The following is a 24,419-nucleotide window of genomic DNA, read 5'->3' as shown; positions in this document are numbered from 1 at the left end:
CGTCACTCAGGTCCAATGGAAACAGTGACATTTACAAACCAATCAAAGACAAACTGATCCATGTCAGGTTATAACAATATTCAAAGTCTAAGGAGCTTGGAAAGAAAAGCGTCTGGACTTCTTTGAGTTGCTTGAAGACGTTTCACCTCTCATCTGAGAAGCTTCTTCAGTTCTAAGGGTTAATGGTGGAGAGTCCAAGATTTAAACCCAGTGGGAGTTTCCCCCCAAAGAGGGACAAAGGACCCCTGATGATCCTCTACCTAATCACATGAGCCAAGGTGTGGAAGTGGGTGTGGGTCCCAATCAGCCAGGGTTTCGGGTGAGCTCATTGTGAAACCTGGCCCCACCCTATCATGTGATTTCCTGAGGTCAGATGGCCCAGGATGTGAGTGGGCGTTAAGGCGTCTCGGAAGGGATCTCAAAACTGGATTATAGATGGCAGACAATTGGTGTCGTAAAACACCACCTCTGTTCAAAGATGGTCGCTCACAGTGGACATAGATGGCTTCTTTCACTCACTGGAGTCATAAACACTAAAGCCCAGAACAGGAATACAAATCTTTTTCTGCCAACTAGTGACACACCAGCAGACTAATGGCTCAGAAAGCTAAAATGAGCCAATCATTTCTTTGTTTAGTTCCCCTGGAATCAGATCTGACATCAGCAGCTCTGAGTTCATTTGTCATTATTCTCCATGATGAGATTTCTGCTCCGTTTGGTAACAGTCAGCAGGTTTTTCCTGCATGTGGACGTGAACAGTGGTACCTGAGAATAGCAGGAAGCAAACAGAGATCATCTTTCCAGCTGGAACTCTTCATTGAGCTTAACTCATTCAAAATATTCTGGAGTCAGATTCAAAACAGGAAACAGTCCAAATGTGTGTCTTCACTCTGACTCTGGATCAGATCTCAGTGACAGACTGTGGACATTATGGAAGCCTAAATGTGACACCATCTTCCTCCTTCATCTGTAGATTAAAGCCAAACAAAGATTCTCATTAAAAGTCTGCAGGTCTGAGAGAGACTGAATCATTGTTTCATGTCAAACACAGTAAGAGGAGCTGAAGCACAGATGTGAAGTGCAGATGTTCATCAGATTATGACCTCACTCTGTTTTGTCTTCATATACATTCAGTCTGTGTTTCTAATGCAGAGTTCTGCTTTTATAATAACACATTTTATATTTTCTATAATCACAGACTGATTGGCTGTGAACTCAAAGACACTCACTGTGAAGTTGTGGCCTCAGCTCTGAAGTCCAACCCCTCCCATCTGACAGAGCTGGACATGAGTGGAAACAAGCTGCAGGATTCAGGTGTGAAGCTTCTGTGTGCTGGACTGGAGAGTCCAAACTGTCGACTGGAGACTCTGAGGTGAGTTCACTGACTGTGGCTGTTGTTGTTTTTCTATATTTCAGATCTTTGATGTTTGAAACTTTCTTTAGTTTATAAATGTTCAGGGTGTGTCTGAAGACAAATAGGAAGAAGTTTGAGTGCTTTTAGAAATGTTGTGTCTTTCCAAACGACTGAACAACAGTTTGTCCTTTTGGCTTCAAATAGAAGTGATAGACTTGAGCAGGGTTCATTTAAAGGCTGACAGAAGTCGAGTAGTAACGGGGAGATGTTTGACAGGACAGTTCTTCAGCCTTCACGGGTTCATGTTGTACTCCATCAGTCAGTGAAGATGAAGTCAGTAATGATGAGGCTGTAGAGTGTGTGAGGGATGTGAATGAGGCTGCTGAAGATCTGATGATAGCAGATAAAAGAAGGGCTGCAGAGACTTCTGTCTGACTTCTGTCGAAACAGAGAGAAAAAAAGAAATGATTGTAAAAGCTAATAAAGGTGAAGTTAGGAGCTGTGATGATGTTCATGGTATCAGAAGCTGATATGGCTTCTACAGACACGATCCACACAGCTGCTGTGGTGAGGTGTGTTTTAAAGCAGAGGAACACAGAGCAGCCTAACACAGGCCCAAACATGACAACAAAGCAGGATTCTGTCACGGTTCTGGGTCCGTTGGACCCAGTATTTTGAGTTTAGTATGTTTGGGTTTATATTTGAATGATGGATTGTTTTCTTGTTGTGCTGGTGTTGATGATTATGATGTCTAGTATTAGAGTTTCATGTTTCTGTTTATCATTGTTTTTAGGAATTGTGGTCTCACTTATTATTTGGGGTTCATGTATTACTTTCTGTCCGCCTCTCTGTGTTGAGTCCGTGTCTTTGAGTTGTGTTTCTTGTTTCCTGTTTTATTGTGAAAGTCTTTGTCTTATGTTAGTGTGTCTAGCTTCGCTCCCCCGTCCTCGTTAGCCCTGATCTCTCCCAGCTGTGTCTCCCTTCTGTTGCCCATTCCCTCATTACTACCCTGTGTATTTAAGCCCTGTGTTTTCCTCAACCCAGCGTCGCGTCGAACCATCAGTTTATGCCTGTGTGTTTTGGTTCTCCATGTTCAGTGTTCACTTCATGTTTTGTTTTCGTGCCAGCAATAAAGCTGAGGTTTTAAGTTACAATTCAGTGTCAGAGTCCTGCGTTTGGATCCTCCTCTCCGCCTGCCCGCACACAGAGCCCTGACAGATTCAGGCTCCTCTTCCTCTTTTCATTTGTTTAAGTTTCATTTGAGTTTGGGCGAGACTAACAACCTTGAGAGCAGAGGGGAGAAAGGCTGGCTGTAACACCACCACTTTACTATATTCTACCTGTAACATCATTTTATCAGGAAACATATATATGCTCATGTTTTTAGTATGTTTTGGCTTGAAGAGCTAAACTGTAAGAAAATCAAATGGTGCTCTTTATTATTGTGTTGGTTTAGTTTCCTGTGTCTTAGAAGGAGCCCAGCTATGCGTGGCCCCTGGGCCTGTGGTCAGAGTGTGTATTGGATAATCTGGCCCAGGATGAGGCCAGACAGAAATGGGATTAAATTTGAGCTTAGTGTAGTTTGATTTCAGCCCAATTTAAAACAATCAAAACATTTTTAATGGCTTTTCTACTTTATACTGTAGAATTTCTTTGAAACTGTGTTCAAAAGGAGAAGCTTTAACTTTGTAGGTTAGCAGTCTCTGTTTCCTGTTCAGGTTGGATGCTTTGGTGCGTTGAATCATGTGGTTTACACATCTGGGTTCCAAGTTCACACGTTGTTCAGGCAACATCGACTGTTGAAGAACGAAGTCAAAGTTGTCAGCACACATTTGCATCAGCACAACAATAAAAGCAGGAAGCCCCCCCCCAAAAAAACAAAAACAAAAAACAAACAAACAAACAAAAAAACGCTGCATCAGCTGATTCATGACAAAGCGCCTTGGGGCGACTTTTGTTGTGATTTGGCGCTATATAAATTAAATTGAATTGAATTGAATCGAAAATGCCAGTTTGTGCTTCATCAGTGTTGCACTTTATATAAAGTCCCTTAACACTAGTCTCACAGCCAGCTGCACATAGAGAAAAAGTGTTGTTAGTCCAAGTCAGAAGATGACTTGTTGGAATAAAAATGAGCTTGAAGTTTGTCTGCTCTAAAAATGTGACTGGAAAAAGGTGTTGTTGGACCGTGTCCATTTCTTTCACACTTCACCATTAAAGGTGAAGCCATGTGGTTCCTGGAATGAAAAACATGACTGTTTCAAGTCTTTTTACTGTTTTTATGATACATGTACGAATTTAATGTGAAACATTCAGAGTTTCTTCTCTTGTTGTGTTTGTTTGAAGCTGCTTCCTGTTGGCTTCAGCTGTTTGGAGTTTCCATTTTCTAAGCTTCTACATTCTGAACCTTCTTCAGCTCTGAACAGATTATGAAACACTGAATGATTTCAAGCTCACACTTTGTCTAATAAACTTACATCTTTCATTCTTTATACAGTTTGAGGAGCTGTGGTTTGTCAGAGATCAGCTGTGATTATCTGGCAGCAGCACTGAAGTCCAACCCCTCCCATCTGAGAGAGCTGGATCTGAGTGGAAACAAGCTGCAGGATGCAGGAGTGAAGCAGCTGTGTGGTTTCCTGGAGAGTCCAGGATGTGGACTTGAAACTCTGAGGTCAGTCACCATGTTTTAGTAGTGCTAAGATGAATATGATGTCAAAGTTGTGCTGACACTAAACTGCAGAACTAAGGGTGATATTATACTGATCCACACTGAGGTTCTTCATTTTAATGTCTGTTTCTTCATCTGTGGTTTAGTCCATTGACTGTAGCAGAACAATGTTCACATTTCAAACAGTGATACTCAAATTATGGCTCGTGGCCCTCCACATGGTGCCGAGTGGCTTGCTGACCATTCCTAATTCAAACAGAGGGAACCCTGATCAACTGTGTGGCATTCTTCCTGACAGTTCTAAGTATCAGACACAACAGTGAATATCAATCAATCACACCTGATCAAACGGGGTCTCAGAGTTACAAAGATTGAGATCTTAGCTTTAATTCTGAGCTGATGGTAAAAAAAAGTGATGTCGTTGCCGTTCACATTCTGATATATTGATAAGTGAATGGATGTAAATGTCTGTGAAGGTTCTCAGTCATCCAGGTCATCGGAGTCAAAGGAGCTCGCAAAGAACAGCGTCTGGATTTCTTTAAGTTGCTTGAAGACGTTTCACCTCTCATCCGAGAAGCTTCTTCAGTTCTAAGGTCAAATGGTGGAGAGTCCCAGATTTAAACCCAGTGGGAGTTTCCCCCCAAAGAGGGACAAAGGACACCCTGATGATCCTCTAATCGCCTGAGCCAAGGTGTGAAAATGGGTGTGGGTCCCAATCAGCCAGGGTTTCGGGTGAGCTCATTTTGAAACCTGGCCCCACCTTATCATGTGATTTCCTGAGGTCAGATGACCCAGGGTGTGAGTGGGTGTTAAGGCGTCTGGGGAGGGAACTCAAAACTGGATTATAGATGGCAGACAGTTGGTGTCGTAAACCACCGCCTCTGTTCAAAGATGGTCGCTCACAGTGGACATAAATGGCCTCTTTCACTCCTCTTTCAAACCATCTGTCCTCTTTGTCCAAAATGTGAACATTGGCATCCTCAAAAGAGTGACCTTGGTCCTTTAGATGCAGATGAACTGCTGAGTCTTGTCCCGTGGAGGTGGCTCTTCTATGTTGTGCCATACGCTTGTGAAGTGGCTGTTTGGTTTCTCCGATGTAGAGGTCTGGGCATTCCTCGCTGCACTGTACAGCATACACCACATTGTTAAGTTTGTGTTTAGGAGTTTTGTCTTTCGGGTGAACCAGTTTCTGTCTGAGTGTGTTGCTGGGTCTGAAGTACACTGGGATGTCGTGCTTGGAGTAAACTCTCCTGAGTTTTTCTGATACACCGGCTACATAGGGGATGACAATGTTGTTGCGTCTGTCTTTCGTATCCTCCCTCGCTGGTGTCTGATCTTCTTTTCTGTGCCTCTTTGCTGACTTTAGGATAACTGCATGTTGTGAGTGCTTCCTTTGAATGTGTGTGACGTTGAACAATAATTCTTCATAATCACTTGGTTTGGTTATTGTGGGAAATATCTAAATGACTGACTTTAAATATCACAATTATCCTGCTGATCAAAGTCCAACACTGAGTTTGTAAAAACATGTTTGTCAATCATTTTGTTGGTTTCTGTGGAAAATGATTCAATAAATTCCTGCTAATACACAACATGTCATCATATTTCCTCATAACCCTCTTTTCTCTGACCATTTGAATTACATTTGAATTTCCAAAAAAGGACTCCACAGAGTTTGGTTAAATTACTGACAGTAGATGTTTGTGTGAAAGTGCTGAAGCAAATTAGTGTGTGATGTTCTTTCAGTGTTGGACTTTGCAGATTGTCCCTGAGCACTGATGTCATAGCCAACTGCACATAAAGACCAGTGTTGTTAGTCCAGGTCAGAAGATGACTTATTAGAATGAAAATGAGCTTGTAGTTTGGCTCCTATAATAATGTGACTGGAAAAAGGTGTTGGACTTCAAATATGTCCATTTCTTTCACACTTCACCTTTAAAAGTGAAACCATGTGGTTCCTGGAATGAAAAACACAACTTTTTCAAGTATTTTTCATGTTTTTTATGGAGGACCACAAGAGTCACGCACATCAAAATAAAAAATCCTGTGCTTAAATAATGAATTGTAGAATAAATTCTGCTTTTGTAAATCCATTTTCGAATTCCAATTTAATAATCTGATTTTCAAAATGTTTTTTAAAAACTTCATTTCAAAATCCGCTTTTGAATTCCAATTTAATAAATTGATTTAAAAAATGTTTATTAAAATGGCGATTCTGCTCCTCATTTCAAAATCCATTTCCCTTTCCTATTCGCTCATGGATCAGCTCCCTGGGATCAACACTTAAATTAGCAACTTCATTTCAAAAATCCTACTGCAATGCAAATTAGCCACACCGTGGGATGTAAGGAGCTCTCTGATTGTTTGGACAGACCATTGACTGTAGGAAACATGGACAACGCCACAGCTCCCCAAAAATGAAGCCAAAACGTCTCTATCGCCCCCTGGTGTCTGGCTGCAGTATAGGTCATAAACCCCACCTCCTCCATGTTAGCGGATGGGACTGGGGTCAGACTAAAATAAATTTATTCTCCTTAGATAATTTTTTTCCAAAGATTCTTTCTTTTGTTATCAATAGTTCTCATCATGCTGATTGATGTCCCAGGGGTCTCCTTTCCCATCTTTCCCATAAGTTTGATTCTAATTCCTACCGCGGTGATGTTAAATTGGGGTGAAACGTCATCATAGCAGCTTTGACTGGCAGCTGCAGTCACGGAGAAACTTGCGTATCTGTGTTCGGGAATAGTAGATAGAGTGTAGGCTCTGAGAGGAGGGCCAGCGTTTACGCTACGAAAACACGACTGAGTGTTTTAACCTGACAGTCTGAGGTGTTCTTCAGTAAACTGGACTACCCGACTAAAGGACCCGAGGCCCCGCTGAACTTTTTCGGCAAGTTAAACGTGTTTGTAAGATAATCCGTAACTACCGTCCTTAGCTAGGTCCTGAGACCTAGCTAGCTAAAATGAGCACTCGGCTGTCAGGGTTCGTTTAGCTAATCTGTGCAGGTGAATGAATTTACTAAAGAAATTAAGAGAAACGTTCCGGGCTAATCAGTCACTAATTACTGTTACTGTACTTTTATAACAAGTATTATACTGTAAAAGTAACAGGTTGCACCCTGCTGCAGCTCCTGTGCAGAACTGAATATCAAATATATGCAAACAACAGCATGTTTTCAGTCTCTTGCCACATCTGTAAAGACAGTAACATTTTTTTTAAAAGCTTGTACTTCAGTAACTCCTCATTAATCAGGACCTATGGATTAAAGTACTGTAGTGTACTGTAATACTGAAAAAAATGTGAGAGAAGAACTTCAGATCCTGAGTGTGTGAGGACAGAAGAACCCACAGTTCTGTCTCCAGTGCTCCCAGTGTCACCCGCAGTTCTGTCTCCAGTGCTCCCAGTGTCACCCACAGTCCAGGCCCAGTGCTCCCAGTGTCACCCGCAGTCCAGGCCCCTGTGCCGCCTGTGCCGCCTGTAGTCCAGGCCCCTGTGCCGCCTGTGGTGCCTGTAGTCCAGGCCCCTGTGCCGCCTGTAGTCCAGGCCCCTGTGCCGCCTGTAGTCCAGGCCCCTGAGCTGCTTGTGTCTCCTGTAGTTAAGGCTCAATCATTACCAGTTTCACTCATTCACTCCATGCAGGGAGAAAGTTTTCTGTCAACCCAAGGTGCTTTTCGTGGTTTAGCCACCATTGGCACAGTTTGCCACTCCAGGGCTTCCCCAGAGGCTAGGTCTCGGTCCCCAGCTGATTCTGGACCCCTGAAGTTTAAGCAGCCACCTGAGTACTACTCCATGTCAGCATTGCCTGGGCAGAGCCAGTGCTCAGTGCATTGCCAGTCGCCTCTATGTCTGCTAGTGGAGTCCATGACTGCTGGCCTAGCGATGGCTTTCGCTGGAGGGTCCGAGGGACCGTTCCGGCCTTCAATTCGTGTCTCCGCTGGAGGGTCCGAGGGACCGCTCCGGCCTTCATCTCTAGTCTCCGCTGGAGGGTCCGAGGGACCGCTCCGGCCTTCGTTGTCAGTCTTCGCTGGAGGATCCGAGGGACCCTTCCAGCCTGCTGCGCCTCCGTCTCCGTCTCCCACGCCGCCGCCTGCTGCAGCGCCTACGTCTCCGGCTCCCACGCCATTGCCTACTGCAGCGCCTCCGTCTCCGTCTTCCATGCCGCTGCCTGCTGCAGCGCCTCCACTTCCGGCTTCCACGCCGCCGCCTGCTGCAGCGCCTCCGCTTCCGGCTTCCACGCCGCCTTCTTCAGCGCCTCCGCTTCCGGCTTCCACGCCGCCTTCTTCAGCGCCTCCGCTTCCGGCTTCCACGCCGCCGCCTGCTGCAGCGCCTCCGCTTCCGGCTTCCACGCCGCCACCTGCAGCGCCTCCGTCCCCGGCTTCCACGCCGCCGCCTGCAGCGCCTCCGTCTCCGGCTTCCACGCCAGCTGCAGCCACATCACCCTCGCCAGCTGCAGCCACATCACAGCCACACCGCTGCCTTCCGCACGGCCGGCCCCTGGATGCCCTTCGCCTGCGTCGCCGCTGCTGCCTTCCGCACGGCCGGCCCCCGGACGCCCTTCGCCTGAGTCGCCGCCGCTGCCTTCCGCACGGCCGACCCCCGGACGCCCTTCGCCTGAGTCGCCACCGCTGCCTTCCGCACGGCCGGCCCCCTGAACTGTTTGGGCTCCGGTGCTGTCGGCCCCCTGGCCAGCCCCCTGAACTGTGTCCATGTTGCCGTCCTCACGGCCGGCCCCCTGAGGTATTCTGTTTTGGACTGTTTTTCTGTGCTCTGGTGTGTTTCTTTTCTTTTGCTTTGGACTCGTGTTTTGTTTTTGTTTTTGTCTTCTGACTTTCTAGTGCTCCTCTTTTGTTTTGAGTGATGACTGTATCTCCAACTGAAAACCATTGTGGCCAGGTAAATTCAATCAACTTTTTTAAGGAGAGCTGTTAGATGCTGTGCTCATGAGGACAATGGGTTTTAACTTGGAGCACAACACGAAGCTGCCATATTTGATCAACAATCAAAACACTTAATTGATCAGAATTAAGACAAAATGTAATATCCTCATATGATGACACATGACCCAGCATAGTTTTAAGAATGCAAACTTTCTTATTAGAAGTTTCCACAGCAACCAGAAAGGGACAGACTTCTGGCTGGTCTTAATGAGTGGCCGTTGCTCTCTGTCTCTCTCTCTGGGATGGCTGTATGGAGGATGTAACACCTATGATGAGGGCTGAGGTGTGTGTCCATGTCAGGAATCAGCCATCCTCAGCGTCCAGGTTAGGAAAAATGGAGCCAGGTTAGGAAAAATGAAGCCAGAAGATATTCAAATAAATCTCTCCACAGCTGCTGATGAATCCTACAAAAAACAAAGTTTGTTAAAAACACTTGCAGGTGAATCACCACTGATTTATCAGTGACATCTGTTCACTCAAAAATTACTGATAAATGGATAACTGGAATATATATTTTATAATTTCAAAAATGTACTGTACTAAATGGAACTATATATGTCAGATGTGGTGTGATGCCTGTGGGATTTTTAACAGGACCCAACAAAACTTTACTGTACTCATGCTACTTTACCAAACTTTTGATAGCTAGGTGTGCAGTTCCAGCTTTAAATGCATTGACTTTTTAGATTGAGAAATTGAAGTTATAAGAGGTCAGAAATGTTTGCACTTGCTTATGAGCCTAAATCAATAGTGTCTTGATGCATGCTCGATCATCCAGGTAAGGAAATCTTAAAAAGCTGGTTCCGTTTATCTGGATATACCTTTTTTAGTGGGAGAAACATTTCATCACTCATCCAAAACAGGTACATCCAGATGAACAGAATCATCTTTTAGGGGTTAAATCAACAGTATTACTGCCCTCTGCTAATAAAGGGGTTTAATATAAGGAATGCAAGAACTGACAGCTATTATTTTAATCAGCCTGTCTGAGTTGTTTCAACTCTGAGTATCATAATGTAATGTGGCAACATCTGGGCTGACTGACTGAATTCAGTATCTGTATCTTTACATTTGCATTGCAGAATGTTTTTTAAAATGAAGTTGCAATTCCAGCTGCTAATCCAAGTATTACTCCCAGGGAGCTAATCTGTGAGCGAACAGGAAAGGGAAATGGATTTTGAAATGAGGACACGCTTTGTCTAATAAACTTGCATCTTTCATTCTTAATACAGATTGAAGGACTGTGGTTTATCAGAGATCAGCTGTTTTTATCTGGCAGCAGCACTGAAGTCCAACCCCTCCCATCTGAGAGAGCTGGACCTGAGCTGGAGCAACCTGCAGGATTCAGGAGTGAAGCAGCTGTGTGATTTCCTGGAGAGTCCAGGATGTGGACTTGAAACTCTGAGGTCAGTCACCATGTTTTAGTTTTGCTGAGATGAATATGATGTGAAAGTTGTGCTGACACTAAACTGCAGACATCAGGCTGATATTATACTGATCCACACTGAGGATCTTAATAATAAAAACTGTACTGCATTAAAAACAATTACAGGAGGTAGGATAACCAATCTTTAAGTAGGATAACCAATCTTTAAGTGACGATCTGATGAAACCTGTTTCTGGGTCCAAACTACTGCATTTTTTAAAGGCTGTTGTGTTTTTAACATGTTTTAATGCTTTGTATTTTGTTCTATTTAATCTGAACAACTCCCTTAAAAAGTCAGTGATCACTGTCTGCCTCTCTCGGTTTTTATTACCACTGTTTATTTTAAAGCTCAGTTTTTAAACCCTTTGATGTCACTACAGCCCAGCCCATGCAGCAGTATATTAATCACTAACCTCGTATTGTGGATGGATTATCTTAGTTGTTCTCCTGACTGAAGTTTGGTCCGTTTACAGCATCCTGCCATCCTGCCATCCTTCCCATCGGGAACCCTCATATTAGCTTTTATAGAGTTAAAAAATATTAGTGTTCATGCTCCAGTTTCACTGTGTTTATATTATTGTAACTTTTAATTCATACTGTGGCGGTTAAGCTGCCGGATTTTTGGCTTCAGGACCCTCCTTCGTGGTTTGTGTACTTCAAAGCTCAGTTTGCTTTTCGTGACATTTCAGCCAACGACACAAAATACCATCATGTAGTGGCCTCACTAGAACTGCTGTTTACCCGCTGTGTGATAACCATCCTCCGGGATTTCCCCGCCGAAGGGAAATACACCGCTTGGAAGGCACTGCTGCTGCAGCGCTACTCCAGGCCAAGAAACTCCTCTCTCTCTTGCCTGGGTGATGGTGCCACTCACTAGCTCATTTAGAACACGCTGTCCTTGCTGGGAACAGATAACGGCAGATTCCGCTTCACTCACTTCTTCCTCAGACAGTTGGTGCGAGCTGGCCTCGTCAACTCCCTGCTGCTGGCCGCGAAGGATTACCGCTCACTCGCAGAAGAAGCGGATAGCATTCTCCTGGCTACCAGGAGCTTCGGTATCCAAGTGATAGTTCCCGACACACCGACGGCATCTCCTGCGCCCCCACTGTTTCTCCCGGGGGTCTTCGACTCACTGATGGTTGCTGGGATCGCGGCACAGCGCTGTGCTGCCTTTGCAGTTTTGAGGCCCAGGGAAATGAGCGTGCCAGTGCTCTATAGCGAGCACGACAATAAAGAAAGGCTGCTCTTCATAGAGGACTTATGCTCGGGGAGACATGGCTGCAGGACACTGAAGAAGAGAAAAGAGAGATGGGGGATGAAGAAAAGAGGCGGAGATGAAGCAGAAGTTTAGCTCCAGAGAGGAGCTGTGTCTGTTTTTTGGAAGCGTCTTTCTGGGTGGGGCTCAGGTAGCTCCGCCCACACTGTGATATTCAAGCAGGTGAAGAGTAATAAATAACAGCACAGTTTAACAGCAGACAGGATTTCATAAGCTTATGTACAAACATGTGGAATGATGGTGGCAGGTACATAAACAGGTCCATAGAGACTGAAGCGTGTCTCCATTCCTTTGCATATTCCATATTTGATACTGAGAGTTTCCAGAAGAGCAAACATCAAACATGCCTCCAAACATGAGACGAATCAGACTGACATCATTTCTAAAGAGAACAGTGTGAGCTCTCAGCAGGTCATTTCAGTAAGAAGGACAAACAGTGCAGCAGGAATGACTAAACCCAATAAAAGTCGGATTTGCTCGTGTTCAGGTTGTTCTACAGCAGCAGTCCCCAACCTTTTTTGCGCCACGGACCGGTTTATGCCCGACAATATTGTGGCATTCAGAGAATTCTCAACAAAGAAGCTCTCAGAGAGATTGCAGTTCAACCCCAAACTGGTAGGGGGAGCTCTTTATTAAAACACACACGGTACCACACTGTGCTTCAGAGGGTCAATAAGCACAAGCCTGAACTCACTCATGGTACGACATTCTTTCATCAACAATAACTGTCACTGAACTCACTACAGCATAAACACAACATTCAATCTAACAGCCAAAAGAAACGTAAACATAAACAACAAAACAAGAACATTAACAGCAGCACATGTCCCAAGGCATGATGGGAGAGAACAGCCGCTCCCCCAACACGCCACACAGCCCCCACCTGAGTGGTTAGCTGTCCCCAGCAACCGGCATGTCCAAAGCAAAGTCTCTGAGGTGTTGGGGAAGGCGACGGTGTCGTTGAGGACGTTCCGTGGGTCCCCCAGCCGCCTCTGAGGCCAGGTTGGGGGCCTGCGGTTGAAGCTGGGGCCCTGGCTCCTCCCTGGGTGGACTCAAAGGCTGATAGGTGTTTGACTAGCCGCACCCTGTAGACCACGTCGGACAGCCTCTCGAGAACAGTGCAGGGTCCAACCCACTGGCTCATCAGTTTGGGGGAAAGCCCTTTCTTCCTCTCCGGGCTGTAGACCCACACATGCTGACCTGGCAAGAGTCCTTCACCCTTGCAGCGGGTATCATAAGCTCGCTTCTGCCGGGAGCCTGCATCTCGGAGAGCCTGCCTGGTCAACTGGTGCACCTCCCGTAGCCGGGCGAGGAGGTTGTGGAGGTAGCCCAACCCGGGGTCCCCGCACACTTCCTGCTCGGGGGGGGATCCAGACACCAAGTCCACTGGGGTACGAAGCTCATGACCGAACATCAAGGCCGCTGGAGTGCACTTAGTAGATTCCTGGACTGCAGAACGGTAGGCCATTAGGACCAGGGGAAGGTGTTGATCCCAGTCACGCTGCTGGCGGGAGGTCAGGATGGCAAGCTGGGTGGCCAGGGTGTGGTTGGAGCGTTCCACCAACCCATCACTTTGGGGGTGCAGTGGCGTCCTCCGGGTCTTCCTGATACCCAGCCGCTGACAGACCTCCTTGAACACCGCAGCCTCAAAATTCCGGCCCTGGTCGCTGTGCAGTTCCTCTGGTACCCCGAACCGGCAGAACATCTCGTTGACCAGACGCTCAGCGGTGGTAACAGCACTTTGGTCAGGGACTGCATAGGCCTCAGGCCACTTAGTGAAGTAGTCCATGGCAACCAGGACATAGCGGTTCCCCTGGTCTGTGGTGGGGAAGGGTCCCAGGATGTCCACACCAACCCGCTCCATGGGAGCCCCCACCTGATACTGCTGCAAGGGGGCATGAGAGCGTTGGGAAGGCCCTTTCTGAGCCGTGCAGGCATCGCACCGATGGACATGGAGTTCTACGTCCTGGCGACACCCGGGCCAGTAGAACCGAGACCAAAGTCGCCGCAAAGTCTTGGTTACTCCAATGTGTCCTGCCCCATGGACCAGCTGGAGGACCCTGGACCGCAACTGTTGAGGCACCAAGAGCTGGAAGACCTCACGGTGACCCCCGGGAGCCTGCCAGCGGCGATAGAGGAGGCCGTTTCGGCTTGTGAGGTTGGCCCATTGGGAGTAGAGAGCCTTGGTCTCGAGGTCCAGTGCAGATACTTCTGGCCATGATGGTCTCTGACCGGCCCCAATCCAACACTGAACCCGGGAAAGGGCAGGGTCTTGGTTCTGGTCGTGTTGCAGCCGTTGGGGATCCATGGCCTCCAGACCCTCGGTATCCCCTGCGGTGGACTGGGCCTGAAGACTGCTACAATGCCCACCCGGAACAGAGTCATTCTCATGGCCGCCCTGTGGTGACGCGATCACTGAAGTCATGCCCTCCCGGTCCTCCAAGCGTTGGCAGTACCTGCACTGGTTTTCCTCACAAGGGCGTCGGGAGAGGGCATCTGCATTGGTGTGGAGACGTCCCGCCCGGTGACGAACCTCAAAGTGGTAATCTTGCAACGTCTCCAACCACAGGGCTAGCTGTCCCTCCGGTTCTTTAAAGCTGAGCAGCCAAGTGAGGGACGCATGGTCTGTGCGCAGGAGGAACTTCTTCCCGTAGAGGTAGGGTCTGAAATGGCGGAGACCCAGAATGATGGCCAGCCACTCTCGACGGGTGACACAATAGTTCCTCTCTGGTCTGCTGAGGGAACGGCTGTAGTAGGAGATGACCCGCTCCCCCTCAGGGCCTTCCTGCGACAGTACAGCCCCCACACCCGTGTTGCTGGCATCGGTGTCCACGACAAAAGGAAGCTGCAGGTCTGGGTAGGGCAGCACCGGTGCCTCAACCAGTGCAGATCGGAGCCGATCAAATGCCACGGCACAGTCCTCACTCCAGTGGAACTCCCGGCCCTTCTGTGTGAGCTGGTGCAGGGGGCTTGCAATGGTAGCAAAGTCCTTGACGAACCGCCGGTAGTATGATGCCTGGCCAAGGAAGCTCCGCAACTCAGCAGGGTTGCCCGGAATGGGCCAGTCCTTCACAGCAGCCACCTTTGCGGGGTCGGTGGAAACCCCTGCTCAAACGGGTTGGGGACCGCTGTTCTACATCATCATTAATGCTGCTCCACTACCATCACGGCAGCTGACCAATCAGCTTCTGTGATGTCATGTGACACTCTGTGACTCAGGGGAAAAGACTGGAGAAATGCTAAATTGCTAACCTGAGATACAGTAAAAGTACTGTGTGTTCAGTATGAGATGAGTTTGGTAGTACTTTGTGTGCACAGATGGACTCTACAGGAAATCTCCTCTATGAAGAAACTGTGAAAGTTTGTCCAACAGTGGGAAACATTTTAGAGAATATCTGTGAAGCAGAAGCTAAAACTAATAATAGAAGAAAAGCAAAATAATGATCCAAAACCTGCTCTGAGCCATCGTTTAAACATCACTATCAGACAGTAAAGGCTTCCAAAGACTCCTCACCTCTCACACTTAGTTAAAGATGCTGGTGCTGTCCACAGATCAGCTGACCTGGTGGGTCTCCATGATCAGCTTTGTTTCTTGGAGATAAAGGCTGAGCTCATTAGAGCTTCAGTTCTCCAGAGCAGCAGGATGTCTGATGTCTGCACAAACACTAAAACACAGCAGCTAAAAATAGTTGTTAAAAGAAAACGAGGTGGGAGCTGATTCTTCGTGTTCACTGTTGTAGAAGGTACATTTAGTCACAGCTGATTCTTGTCTTTGAACAATCAGAATGACTACTGTTGTAAAAACATGCACACAATGAACCAATGAGAGTGAAGAACAGGATAAAGAGCTCCTTTGATGGTGGCAAAGAAATGAGCAGCAGATGGGCTTCCAGTGTTCCCTCTAAGATGCGCGCATGCGCAATCGCGCACTGCTGGCACTTTCTCTGCGCACAGAAAATCTAACCTGAATTGAAATTAAAATAAATATGTTAACAATTCCGTGAATCGCTATCTTATCGTGGTGGAGGGGTTTCTGTGTCCCAGGGATCCCAGGGGCTATGTTGTCTGGGGGTTTTTGTCCCCTGGTAGGGTTTCCCATGGCAAATTGGTCCTGGTTGAGGGACCAGACAAAGAGCGATTCAGAAGACCCTTATGAGAAAAACATCAAGGGGACAGTTTACCCTGCCCGGGACAGGGTTACCGGGGCCTCGCCCTGGATCCAGGCCGGGGGAGGGTGCCCGAGGTCAAGCGTCTGGTGGCCGGGCCTTAGTCCCCTGTTGAGAGGTGGCAGGCTGGGGTGGGTATTCTAATATCACCTCGGCTTGCTGCCGGTACGTTGGGGTTCTTCCCGGTGGATGAGAGGGTTTGTTCCCTGCGCCTTAGGGTCGGGGGATGGGTCCTGACTGTCATTTGCACTTATGTGCCGAGTCGCAGTTCAGAGTACCCAGTCTTCTTAGAGTCCCTGGGTGGGGTGCCAGAAGGTGGAGACTCTGTTAATAACAATAATAATAATAATAATAATTATGGATTGTATTTATATAGGGCTTTTCTAGGCACCCAAAGCGCTTACTGAGCGGTGTTTTGTTATTGGACTTCTGTACAAATCACAGTTTGGCCATTTCTGGTGGTGCCAGTGTCCGGCAGCCTCGCCTCTGTCAGTGGGCCCCAGGGTGGCTGTGGCTACAATGTAGCTTGCCATCACCAGTGTGTGAATGTGTGGTTGAATGGGTGGATGACTGAATGTGTAAAGCGCTTTGGGGTCCTTAAGGACTATTAAAGCACTATGCAAATACAAGCCATTTACCATATAACGAACACCTTGTTCGAACATGAGAGTGTCCATAAGTGTACGTGGCACCAGGACACTCTAGGCCGCATGTCGATGATCGATTTTGTAATCGTATAACCAGACCTGCGACCATATGTTCTGGACACTCGGGTAAAGAGAGGGGCTGAGCTGTCAACTGATCACCACCTGGTGGGGAGTTGGTTCAGGTGGCGGGGGAGGATGCTGGACAGACCCGGTGCACCTAAATGTGTAGTGAGTGTGTGCTGGGCACGCCTAGCAGAGGCCCCAGTCTACAAGATCTTCAACGCACACCTCCGGCAGAGCTTCAACAGCATTCCAAGGGAGACTGGGGACATTGAGTCCGAATGGACCATGTTCAGCATTTCCATTGCCGAAGCTGCTGCATTGAGCTGCGGCCGCAAGGTGGTTGATGCCTGTCGTGCTGGTAATCCCCGAACCAAATGGTGTACACCAGAAGTGAAGGGAGCCACCAGGCTGAAGAAGGAGTCCTATCAGGCTTGGTTAGCTTGTGGGACTTCGGAGGCAGCTGACAGGTACCGACAGGCCAAGCGGAATGCGGCTCGGGCAGTGGCTGAAGCTAAAAGTCGGGTGTGGGAGGAGTTTGGAGAGGCCATGGAAAAAGACTTTCAGACTGCCTTGAAGAGATTCTGGCAAACCGTCAGGTCTCAGGAGGGGAAAGCGGTGCTCTAGATGTACTGTGTATAGTGCTGGTGGAGCGCTGCTGACTTCGACTGAGAAAATTGTCGGGCGGTGGAAGGAATACTTCGAGGACCTCCTTAATCCCACTGACACATCTTCTGAGGAGGAAGTAGAGTCTGGGGATGAGGGGGATGACCCGCCAATTTCCGGAGGCGAGGTCACTGAGGCAGTTAAACAGCTCCTTGGTGGCAGAGCCCCTGGTGTGGATTAGGTCCGCCCCGAGTTCCTGAAGGCTCTGGACGTTGTAGGGCTGTCCTGGTTGACACGCCTCTACAATGTTGCGTGGAGATCAGGGGCAGTACCCCTGAACTGGGAGACCGGGGTGGTGGTCCCCATCTTTAAGAAGGGGGATCAGAGGGTGTGTTCCAACTACAGGGGGATCACAGTCCTCAGCCTCCCTGGAAAAGTCTATGCCAAGGTGCTTGAAAGGAGAGTTTGTCCGCTAGTTGAACCTCAGATACAGGAGGAACAATGCGGTTTTCGTCCTGGTCGTGGAACACTGGACCAGCTCTTTATCCTGTCAAGGATACTTGAGGGTGCATGGGAGTTTGCCCAACGAGTCTACATGTGTTTTGTGGACTTGGAGAAGGCATTCGACCGTGTCCCTCGGGGTGTCCTGTGGGAGGTGCTGCGGGGGTATGGGGTGTCTGGCCCATTACTACGGGCCATTCAATCCCTATACAAGCGTTGCAAGAGCTTGGTTCGCATTGCCGGCAATAAGTCGGACTCGTTCCCGGTGGGTGATGGGTTCCGCCAGGGCTGCCCTTTGTCACCGATTCTGTTCATAATTTTTATGGACAGGATTTCTAGGCGCAGCCAAGTGACAGAGGGCTTTCACTTTGGTGGCCTCAGAATCTCATCTCTGGTTTTTGCGGATGATGTGGTTCTGTTGGCTTCATCGGGTGATAGCCTCCAGCTCGCACTGGAACGGTTCGCAGCCGAGTGTGAAGCAGTGGGAATGAGGATCAGCACCTCCAAATCTGAGGCCATGGTTCTCAGTCGGAAAAGGGTGGAGTGCCCACTCCTGGTCGGGGATGAGTTCCTGCCCCAAGTGGAGGACTTGTACTTGACTAAGTATCTCGGGGTCTTGTTTGCGAGTGATGTGAGACGGGAGCCGGATATCGACAGACGCAGTGATGCGGACGCTGCACCGGTCTGTCGTGGTGAAGAGGGAGCTGAGTGTAAAAGTGAAGCTCTCAATTTACCGGTCGATCTACATCCCTACCCTCACCTATGGCCAGGAGCTGTGGGTAGTGACCGAAATAACGAGATTGCGGATACAAGCGGCGGAAATGAGCTGGTTGGCCTCTCCCACACAAAGCAAAGGTCTCCATCATAGTGTTCATGTAATGTTGGGTTAATCCATCTTCTGGGGTGGGCCTACGGTGGAGCTCTAAAGATGAGGGAGCCACTGGTGAAGATCATGAGGTCCTCCTTGATCCCTGCGATGAGCTTCAGTCTTCCTGATGTTCTGAAATGATTCCTCTCTCAATGGGTCAACAGAACATCTGGCACAGGACAGCTGTGATGAAATCTCTGGACCCAGGAAACCCAGCCTGGTCCTGATAGTCTCCCTCACTAGTTTCCCCCCAGGTTGGATGTAGCTCTTGATATGAATATGGAATCTATTATTAGATGAAAAAAAAAACAAATAAACAACTACGCTCATATGAAACCTGCTACTGTCTTTGTTTAAAGTTTCCATGTTAGCAGGCTGTACTGCTCTGTGAGTGTAATGGATCTAAAACTGTTTAAATCTTCAGTCTTATGTTAAAGTTTTAAAGGACAACATTAAATTTTTGATATTAACAGTAACCCTGGGCGTCTGGGGAGTGTGCAGCTGATCTCATCATTGTCTAAAAATGGATAACAACAGCTAAGAAGCCCGAATGATTCAAAAATACAGACTATTTGAGTAACAGGTGTATAGCGTTGCTAGTTAGCTAGCAACAAGCCTCTAACACAGTGAGTATGCTAGCAGCTAATCTAGCAAATGAATTAAAAGGCTGATTTTAGATATTGTGAAACTATAAGACGATAAGCTGTGTGTCTTTTTCATAATAGTGACGTGGTTGTATTTAACTTAATTGAGCGAGTCATCAGACTCCTTAAATCCATCAGCAGGTAAACTGGAGCAGCCCCCCTACACTATGTAAAATGTGTAGGGGGGCGTGTTTGCGGTCTCGTCCAGCAGGTGTGTGGGCGGGAGCGTGACGCAGACGCTCCACCTCAAGTTACTACTGCACAGACTTAAGACTTAATTTAAGCATGGCAGCCTCCACAACCTGGGTATCTTGGCTTCATTTTTGCACATTGGGAGGAGGCACTGTCACATTGTCCATGTTTTCTACAGTCATTGGTTCGGACAGAGTAGAGCCGTGGAAACTGTCACCTGATTGTTGGATATTGAGGATAAGAACAAACCAACACTGGCCCAGAAGGGTTCAGTCAAACGATGATTTTATTGAACACACGCGTGGGAAGATGTACACTGTAACACATCACCATAGATCTCCGCCCAAAAGCACACTTCAAAATTGTTTTAATATGTCAGGGTTTATGCCCCTTCTCGCGTCAGCAAAGAATATAACATGCATAAGTTACAGTTAATGACAATTAGACAAATTTCCGTTATCAGCAACATTTTACCATACATGGCTGTTTGTTTCAACCGTCTCACCCTCCAGATGTTTCCTGTTGACTTGTCCAGTTCATGCTTATTTTTTAACACCTTTTCATCAACTGTTGCTAGGCAAGCACAAATGCAGTTACAAGCAAAATGTATTCCTGGCCTTTTGGCCTAGACTGTCTTCTACAATTATTTGTGTTTGTAAGCATGTATGCATTAACTTTCTACTGCTCAAAGTCACTTGCACAATATATTGTCGGAACCGTCAGGCCAGACGAAGCTTATGACCTTAATTGGACTGAGCATCAACTCTTCATGGGCACAATTTGCAATGTGTATATAAGATAACTACAACTACGCCTTTTGTAAAAAGTTTTAATAAAATGCCAGTAATGCAAGCCATGTTTAGCAATAATATATTTTCTTTATTCCCACAAGACCTGGCTTGTATGGTCTTATGTTGCTGACAACGAATAAAGGTCTGTTGTTTGATTTGACTGGTTTTGACTTATCTGGCTAATCTCCACACTACATGCCGCTGGACCTGCTAGCCGCTCCTTCCTCTTTTCCAAAGCAACACAGACACCAGATATGCAAACACCCCATCATACAACACAACCAAGAGATCCAAAAATTCTCTCTGCATTTCTGTGGCTAATGCTGCTGGAACTGAATTTTGGTACCAGAAGAGGAAAATGAAACTCTGTGCAGAGGGTTCAATGGAAGCAGCAAAGCGCAGCAAGTGTCTGCTGTACAGGGATGCTGGTTCAGCTGTGGCTCAGCACACTTTCACAGTGTGACTCAATAAAAGCAGCAGTTTCCTCTAACGTGACAGATACTAGACCTCTTTCACTCACAGCTTTACAGTTTCAGGTTCAAACTTCAGCCTTTTTGTGTAGGTTTGGTGTAGAGCCTTCACCACAGTCCCACTGTCGGCCTCCTAAACTGGTAGTTTTTGGTTTTTGACTCTGTCGTGTTCACTTTTTTCTATTTCACGCAGTAAAACTTTTTTTTTTTCAATTTTTTCATGTTTTTATGATAAATGTACAACTTTAATGTGAAATATTTTGAGTTTTATCTCTTATCGTGTTTGTTTGAAGCTGCTTCCTGTTGGCTTCAGCTATTTGGAGATTCCATTTTCTAAACTTCTACATTCTGAACCTTTTTCAGCTCTGAACAGATTATGAAACACTGAATGATTTCAAGCTCACACTTTGTATAATTAACTTACATTTTCCATTCTTTATACAGTTTGAGGAGCTGTGGTTTGTCAGAGATCAGCTGTGATTATCTGGCAGCAGCACTGAAGTCCAACCCCTCCCATCTGAGAGAGCTGGATCTGAGTGGAAACAAGCTGCAGGATTCAGCAGTGAAGCAGCTGTGTGGTTTTCTGGAGAGTCCAGGATGTGGACTTGGAACTCTGAAGTCAGTCACCATGTTTTAGTTGTGCTGAGATGAATATGATGTGAATGTTGTGCAGACATACGGCTGATATTATACTGATCTACACTGAGGATGTTTTATGCTAAAGTCTGTTTTCTTCTTATGTGGTTTAGTCCATTGACTGTAGCAGAACAATTTTCACATTTCAAAGAAGAAGAAAGTCATACACTGGATTATTCACTGTGAAACGCTCCACCTTGAAGTCTGTCTGACACTGAAATCCAAACCAAAATGGCCATGGTCTAAGGAGTTTGGGAAGAAAAGCATCTAGACTTGTTTAACTGAAGAAGCTTCTTGGATAAGAGGCGAAACATCTTCAAGCAACTTTAAGAAGTCCTTTCCAAGCTACTTAGACTACGATGACCTGGATGACCAGGACCTTCACAGACAAAATGGCCATGTACTTTACAAACAGCAGTTCAACACGAAACATACACACATCACACAAAACACAGTCCAACAACCAAATCTCCTCCACTGGCAGCATGAATGATGGGAAAGGAGAAGGAGGAAAACTCTGACATTCAGGGTTAGAATGAGTTTCATGAAGCAGACTGTGAAGATCAAAGCTGCATTAGATAGCCTATATGAATGAATGAGTGGACATAAGTGGACAGAGATCATCTGAAGCACTTCAAAGGCTTTAAATCATCACATTTCCCTTTATTCTTTATCAACTTTGTTAGTTTCTATCCGTTTTCTGTGCAATGAAGCTAACAGCAGGCTAATAAGATGCTGACCAATAGGTTTCTATTAAAGGTTGTAATTTGTATATTAAAAAGTGCTTTGGCTCAGCAGGGATCAGCTTACAGTTAGAATGCAGCTGCTAGATGTGATTAGCATGTCATAGCTATCTACCAAACTGCTCACTGGGGAATTTCAGGCCATCTATGAATCGTTTTTTGCTAACTGTTTATTCAGCTTAGGCTCACAGAGCTGGAGCCTGTGCCCTTGCTGTCATAGGGCAAGAGGCATGGTCCACCTGCACAGGTGAGCAGTCCATCACAGGGCCAACAGAGAGAGACAGAGAAGCACTCTCTCACATCCACACCTACAGCCAATTTAGAAGCACCACTGAACCTAAGCAGCATTTCATTGGACTGTGGGAGAACATCCAACCTCCACAGAAAGGCCCAGCTGACCAACAAGCTTCAACCTACAACCTTTTTGGTTTAAGGCACTAGTGCTAACCCAATTTCAGCCCCAATCCTGCATTTTCCTGTTTCTGACTCCAGGCCAGCTCCACTAACACTTTCTCCTCAGACACTGCCACCTAGTGGAGGAAGTCTTAGTTCCATTTGAAGCTGCAGATTACAGTTAGTTCCCTTAAACAGAGGTGGAGGTGATGGGGCCACAGGACTATCATCACTGAGTGCCATAGGACACTTAACCTTTGTTTCCATTTGCTGGAAACTTGCTGTTGTTCCAAGGAGGACTGGAAAATGTGTGAATATCTCCCAGTCAGTTCCTCACAGCATACTTCAATCATTTCCCTCCCAAAGCATCAGGACCAGGGCTTTTTCTCTCTTTGGTCCCACTAAGAGATTTCCACACAAACACCTCATCAGTGTGACTCACAGAGCTACCAGACCTTTCCCAATACTTTTAGACCTGATTTTAGCTGCTTTATCTCTCTTCGACCAAGTTTATGTACCTCAATCCTTTTCTTATCTCCCTCATAGCAAGACGGCTTCTTCTGATTGAGAACATGTTTGAGTTATTTACTAATCCAGGGCTGCTTATTGGGGAAAATAGTTCCTGCTTTCAAAGTAATTTTTTTCTTGGACATTTTTTCCCAGAAAGAGATGTAAGTAGAAATCGATGATCTAAGTGAGAACATGAGCCTTTAAAAAGTCCCAGTGGGTGGAGTCAAAGCAGTCCTTCAATACCAGTATAGAGTCTTTGGTCCAGACTGGGACAACTGTGTGCTCGGTTTGAGCTCTCTGCAGTACTGTGATCTGACAGACCCAAAGGGGCCATCACATCACATTTAGAAGCTCCCCTAATGGAGCCACAACACATGTCCAAAACTTAGTATGTCTTGTTGAACAAACTGGAACAAATGATTCAAGGACTTAGTTACAGAACCGAAATTCAAATCTCCAAAATCAAACTGGCTACATCGGGGCATATAGTCTGAAAACTTTGCACAGTTTCCTGTTTGAAGCTGCTTCATGTTGGCTTCAGCTGTTTGGAGTTTCCATTTTCTAAACTTCTACATTCTGAACCTTCTTCAGCTCTGAACAGATTATGAAACACTGAATGATTTCAAGCACACTTTGTCTAATAAACTTACATCTTTCATTCTTTATACAGATTGGAGCTCTGTGGTTTGTCAAAGATCAGCTGTGGTTATCTGGCAGCAGCGCTGAAGTCCAACCCCTCCCATTTGAGAAAGTTGGACCTGACCTACAATAACCTAAAGGATCCAGATGTGAAGCAGCTGTCTGATCTTAAGAAGAGTGCAGACTGCAGACTGGAGACTCTGGAGTAAGTAGAGTGATGGAGTGAGTGGGTGGTGCTGTCAGCAGTATTGTACTAAACACAGTCAGTATGAAACAAAGATGCAGTGTTTCCTGTAAAGCTGCAGCTTCTCAGTGAAGCTGTGAGATGAGAATGGTGATAGGCTTCAGGATTGGACAAACACTTCGTGTTTCTGCCTTTTTGTCACCTTTATGGTCACTATAGTAACGGCTTAAAAGCTCTGATCAAACACTGCCAATCAGCTCTCTGAACAAAGCTGCACACAGACCAATGACTGCATTCATTTCCAAGTTTAAAGCAGTGAAGAACACAGTCTGTAGGTGGGGAAGACTTTAGTGAGAGAAGATGTTTGGCTGGAATTCCTCTAGTTAACAGCTGGAACGTTTCCATCTGGATTGTTGGGCTTCCTAAAGAGCTCAGAGTGGACAGACCAAGGTTATCCTAATGAATGAAAGTCCAAACTAAAACTAGGAGTGAAAAACATTTTCATCAACTTCAATAAAAATCCAAAGATTAGAAAAAGTGAAGCAACAATGAGTCCTAGTACAGTCCCAGCACTGAAGTCCCTGCTGCTCTTTATACTGGATGTGCTGCATCACTGACTGACAGCTGATGAAGAGTCTCTGGAAACACTCGTTTTTCTCCTCTGCTCTTCCTTCTTCTCTCTGCAGGTGGGAGGATAATGACTGGTAA

At 46.5% G+C, this 24,419-nt stretch overlaps 1 protein-coding gene across 1 annotated transcript in view; it reads left to right on the top strand.

Moving 5' to 3' along the window:
- Positions 1–24,419, top strand: part of LOC135932109 (NACHT, LRR and PYD domains-containing protein 12-like) — a 46,386-nt gene extending 21,967 nt beyond the window's left edge. The window contains exons 7-12 of the mRNA XM_065469951.1: positions 1,199–1,372; positions 3,852–4,025; positions 10,192–10,365; positions 21,051–21,224; positions 23,559–23,732; positions 24,398–24,419. Coding sequence (XP_065326023.1) covers positions 1,199–1,372; positions 3,852–4,025; positions 10,192–10,365; positions 21,051–21,224; positions 23,559–23,732; positions 24,398–24,419 — 892 coding nt within the window. The remainder of the gene's footprint in view (positions 1–1,198; positions 1,373–3,851; positions 4,026–10,191; positions 10,366–21,050; positions 21,225–23,558; positions 23,733–24,397) is intronic.

Source organism: Pelmatolapia mariae, linkage group LG3_W (assembly GCF_036321145.2).
Source record: "Pelmatolapia mariae isolate MD_Pm_ZW linkage group LG3_W, Pm_UMD_F_2, whole genome shotgun sequence".
NCBI classification, from domain to species: Eukaryota; Metazoa; Chordata; class Actinopteri; order Cichliformes; family Cichlidae; genus Pelmatolapia; species Pelmatolapia mariae.
Note: the sequence above shows the minus strand (reverse complement) of the source record. Positions and strands in the feature narration are given on the sequence as shown.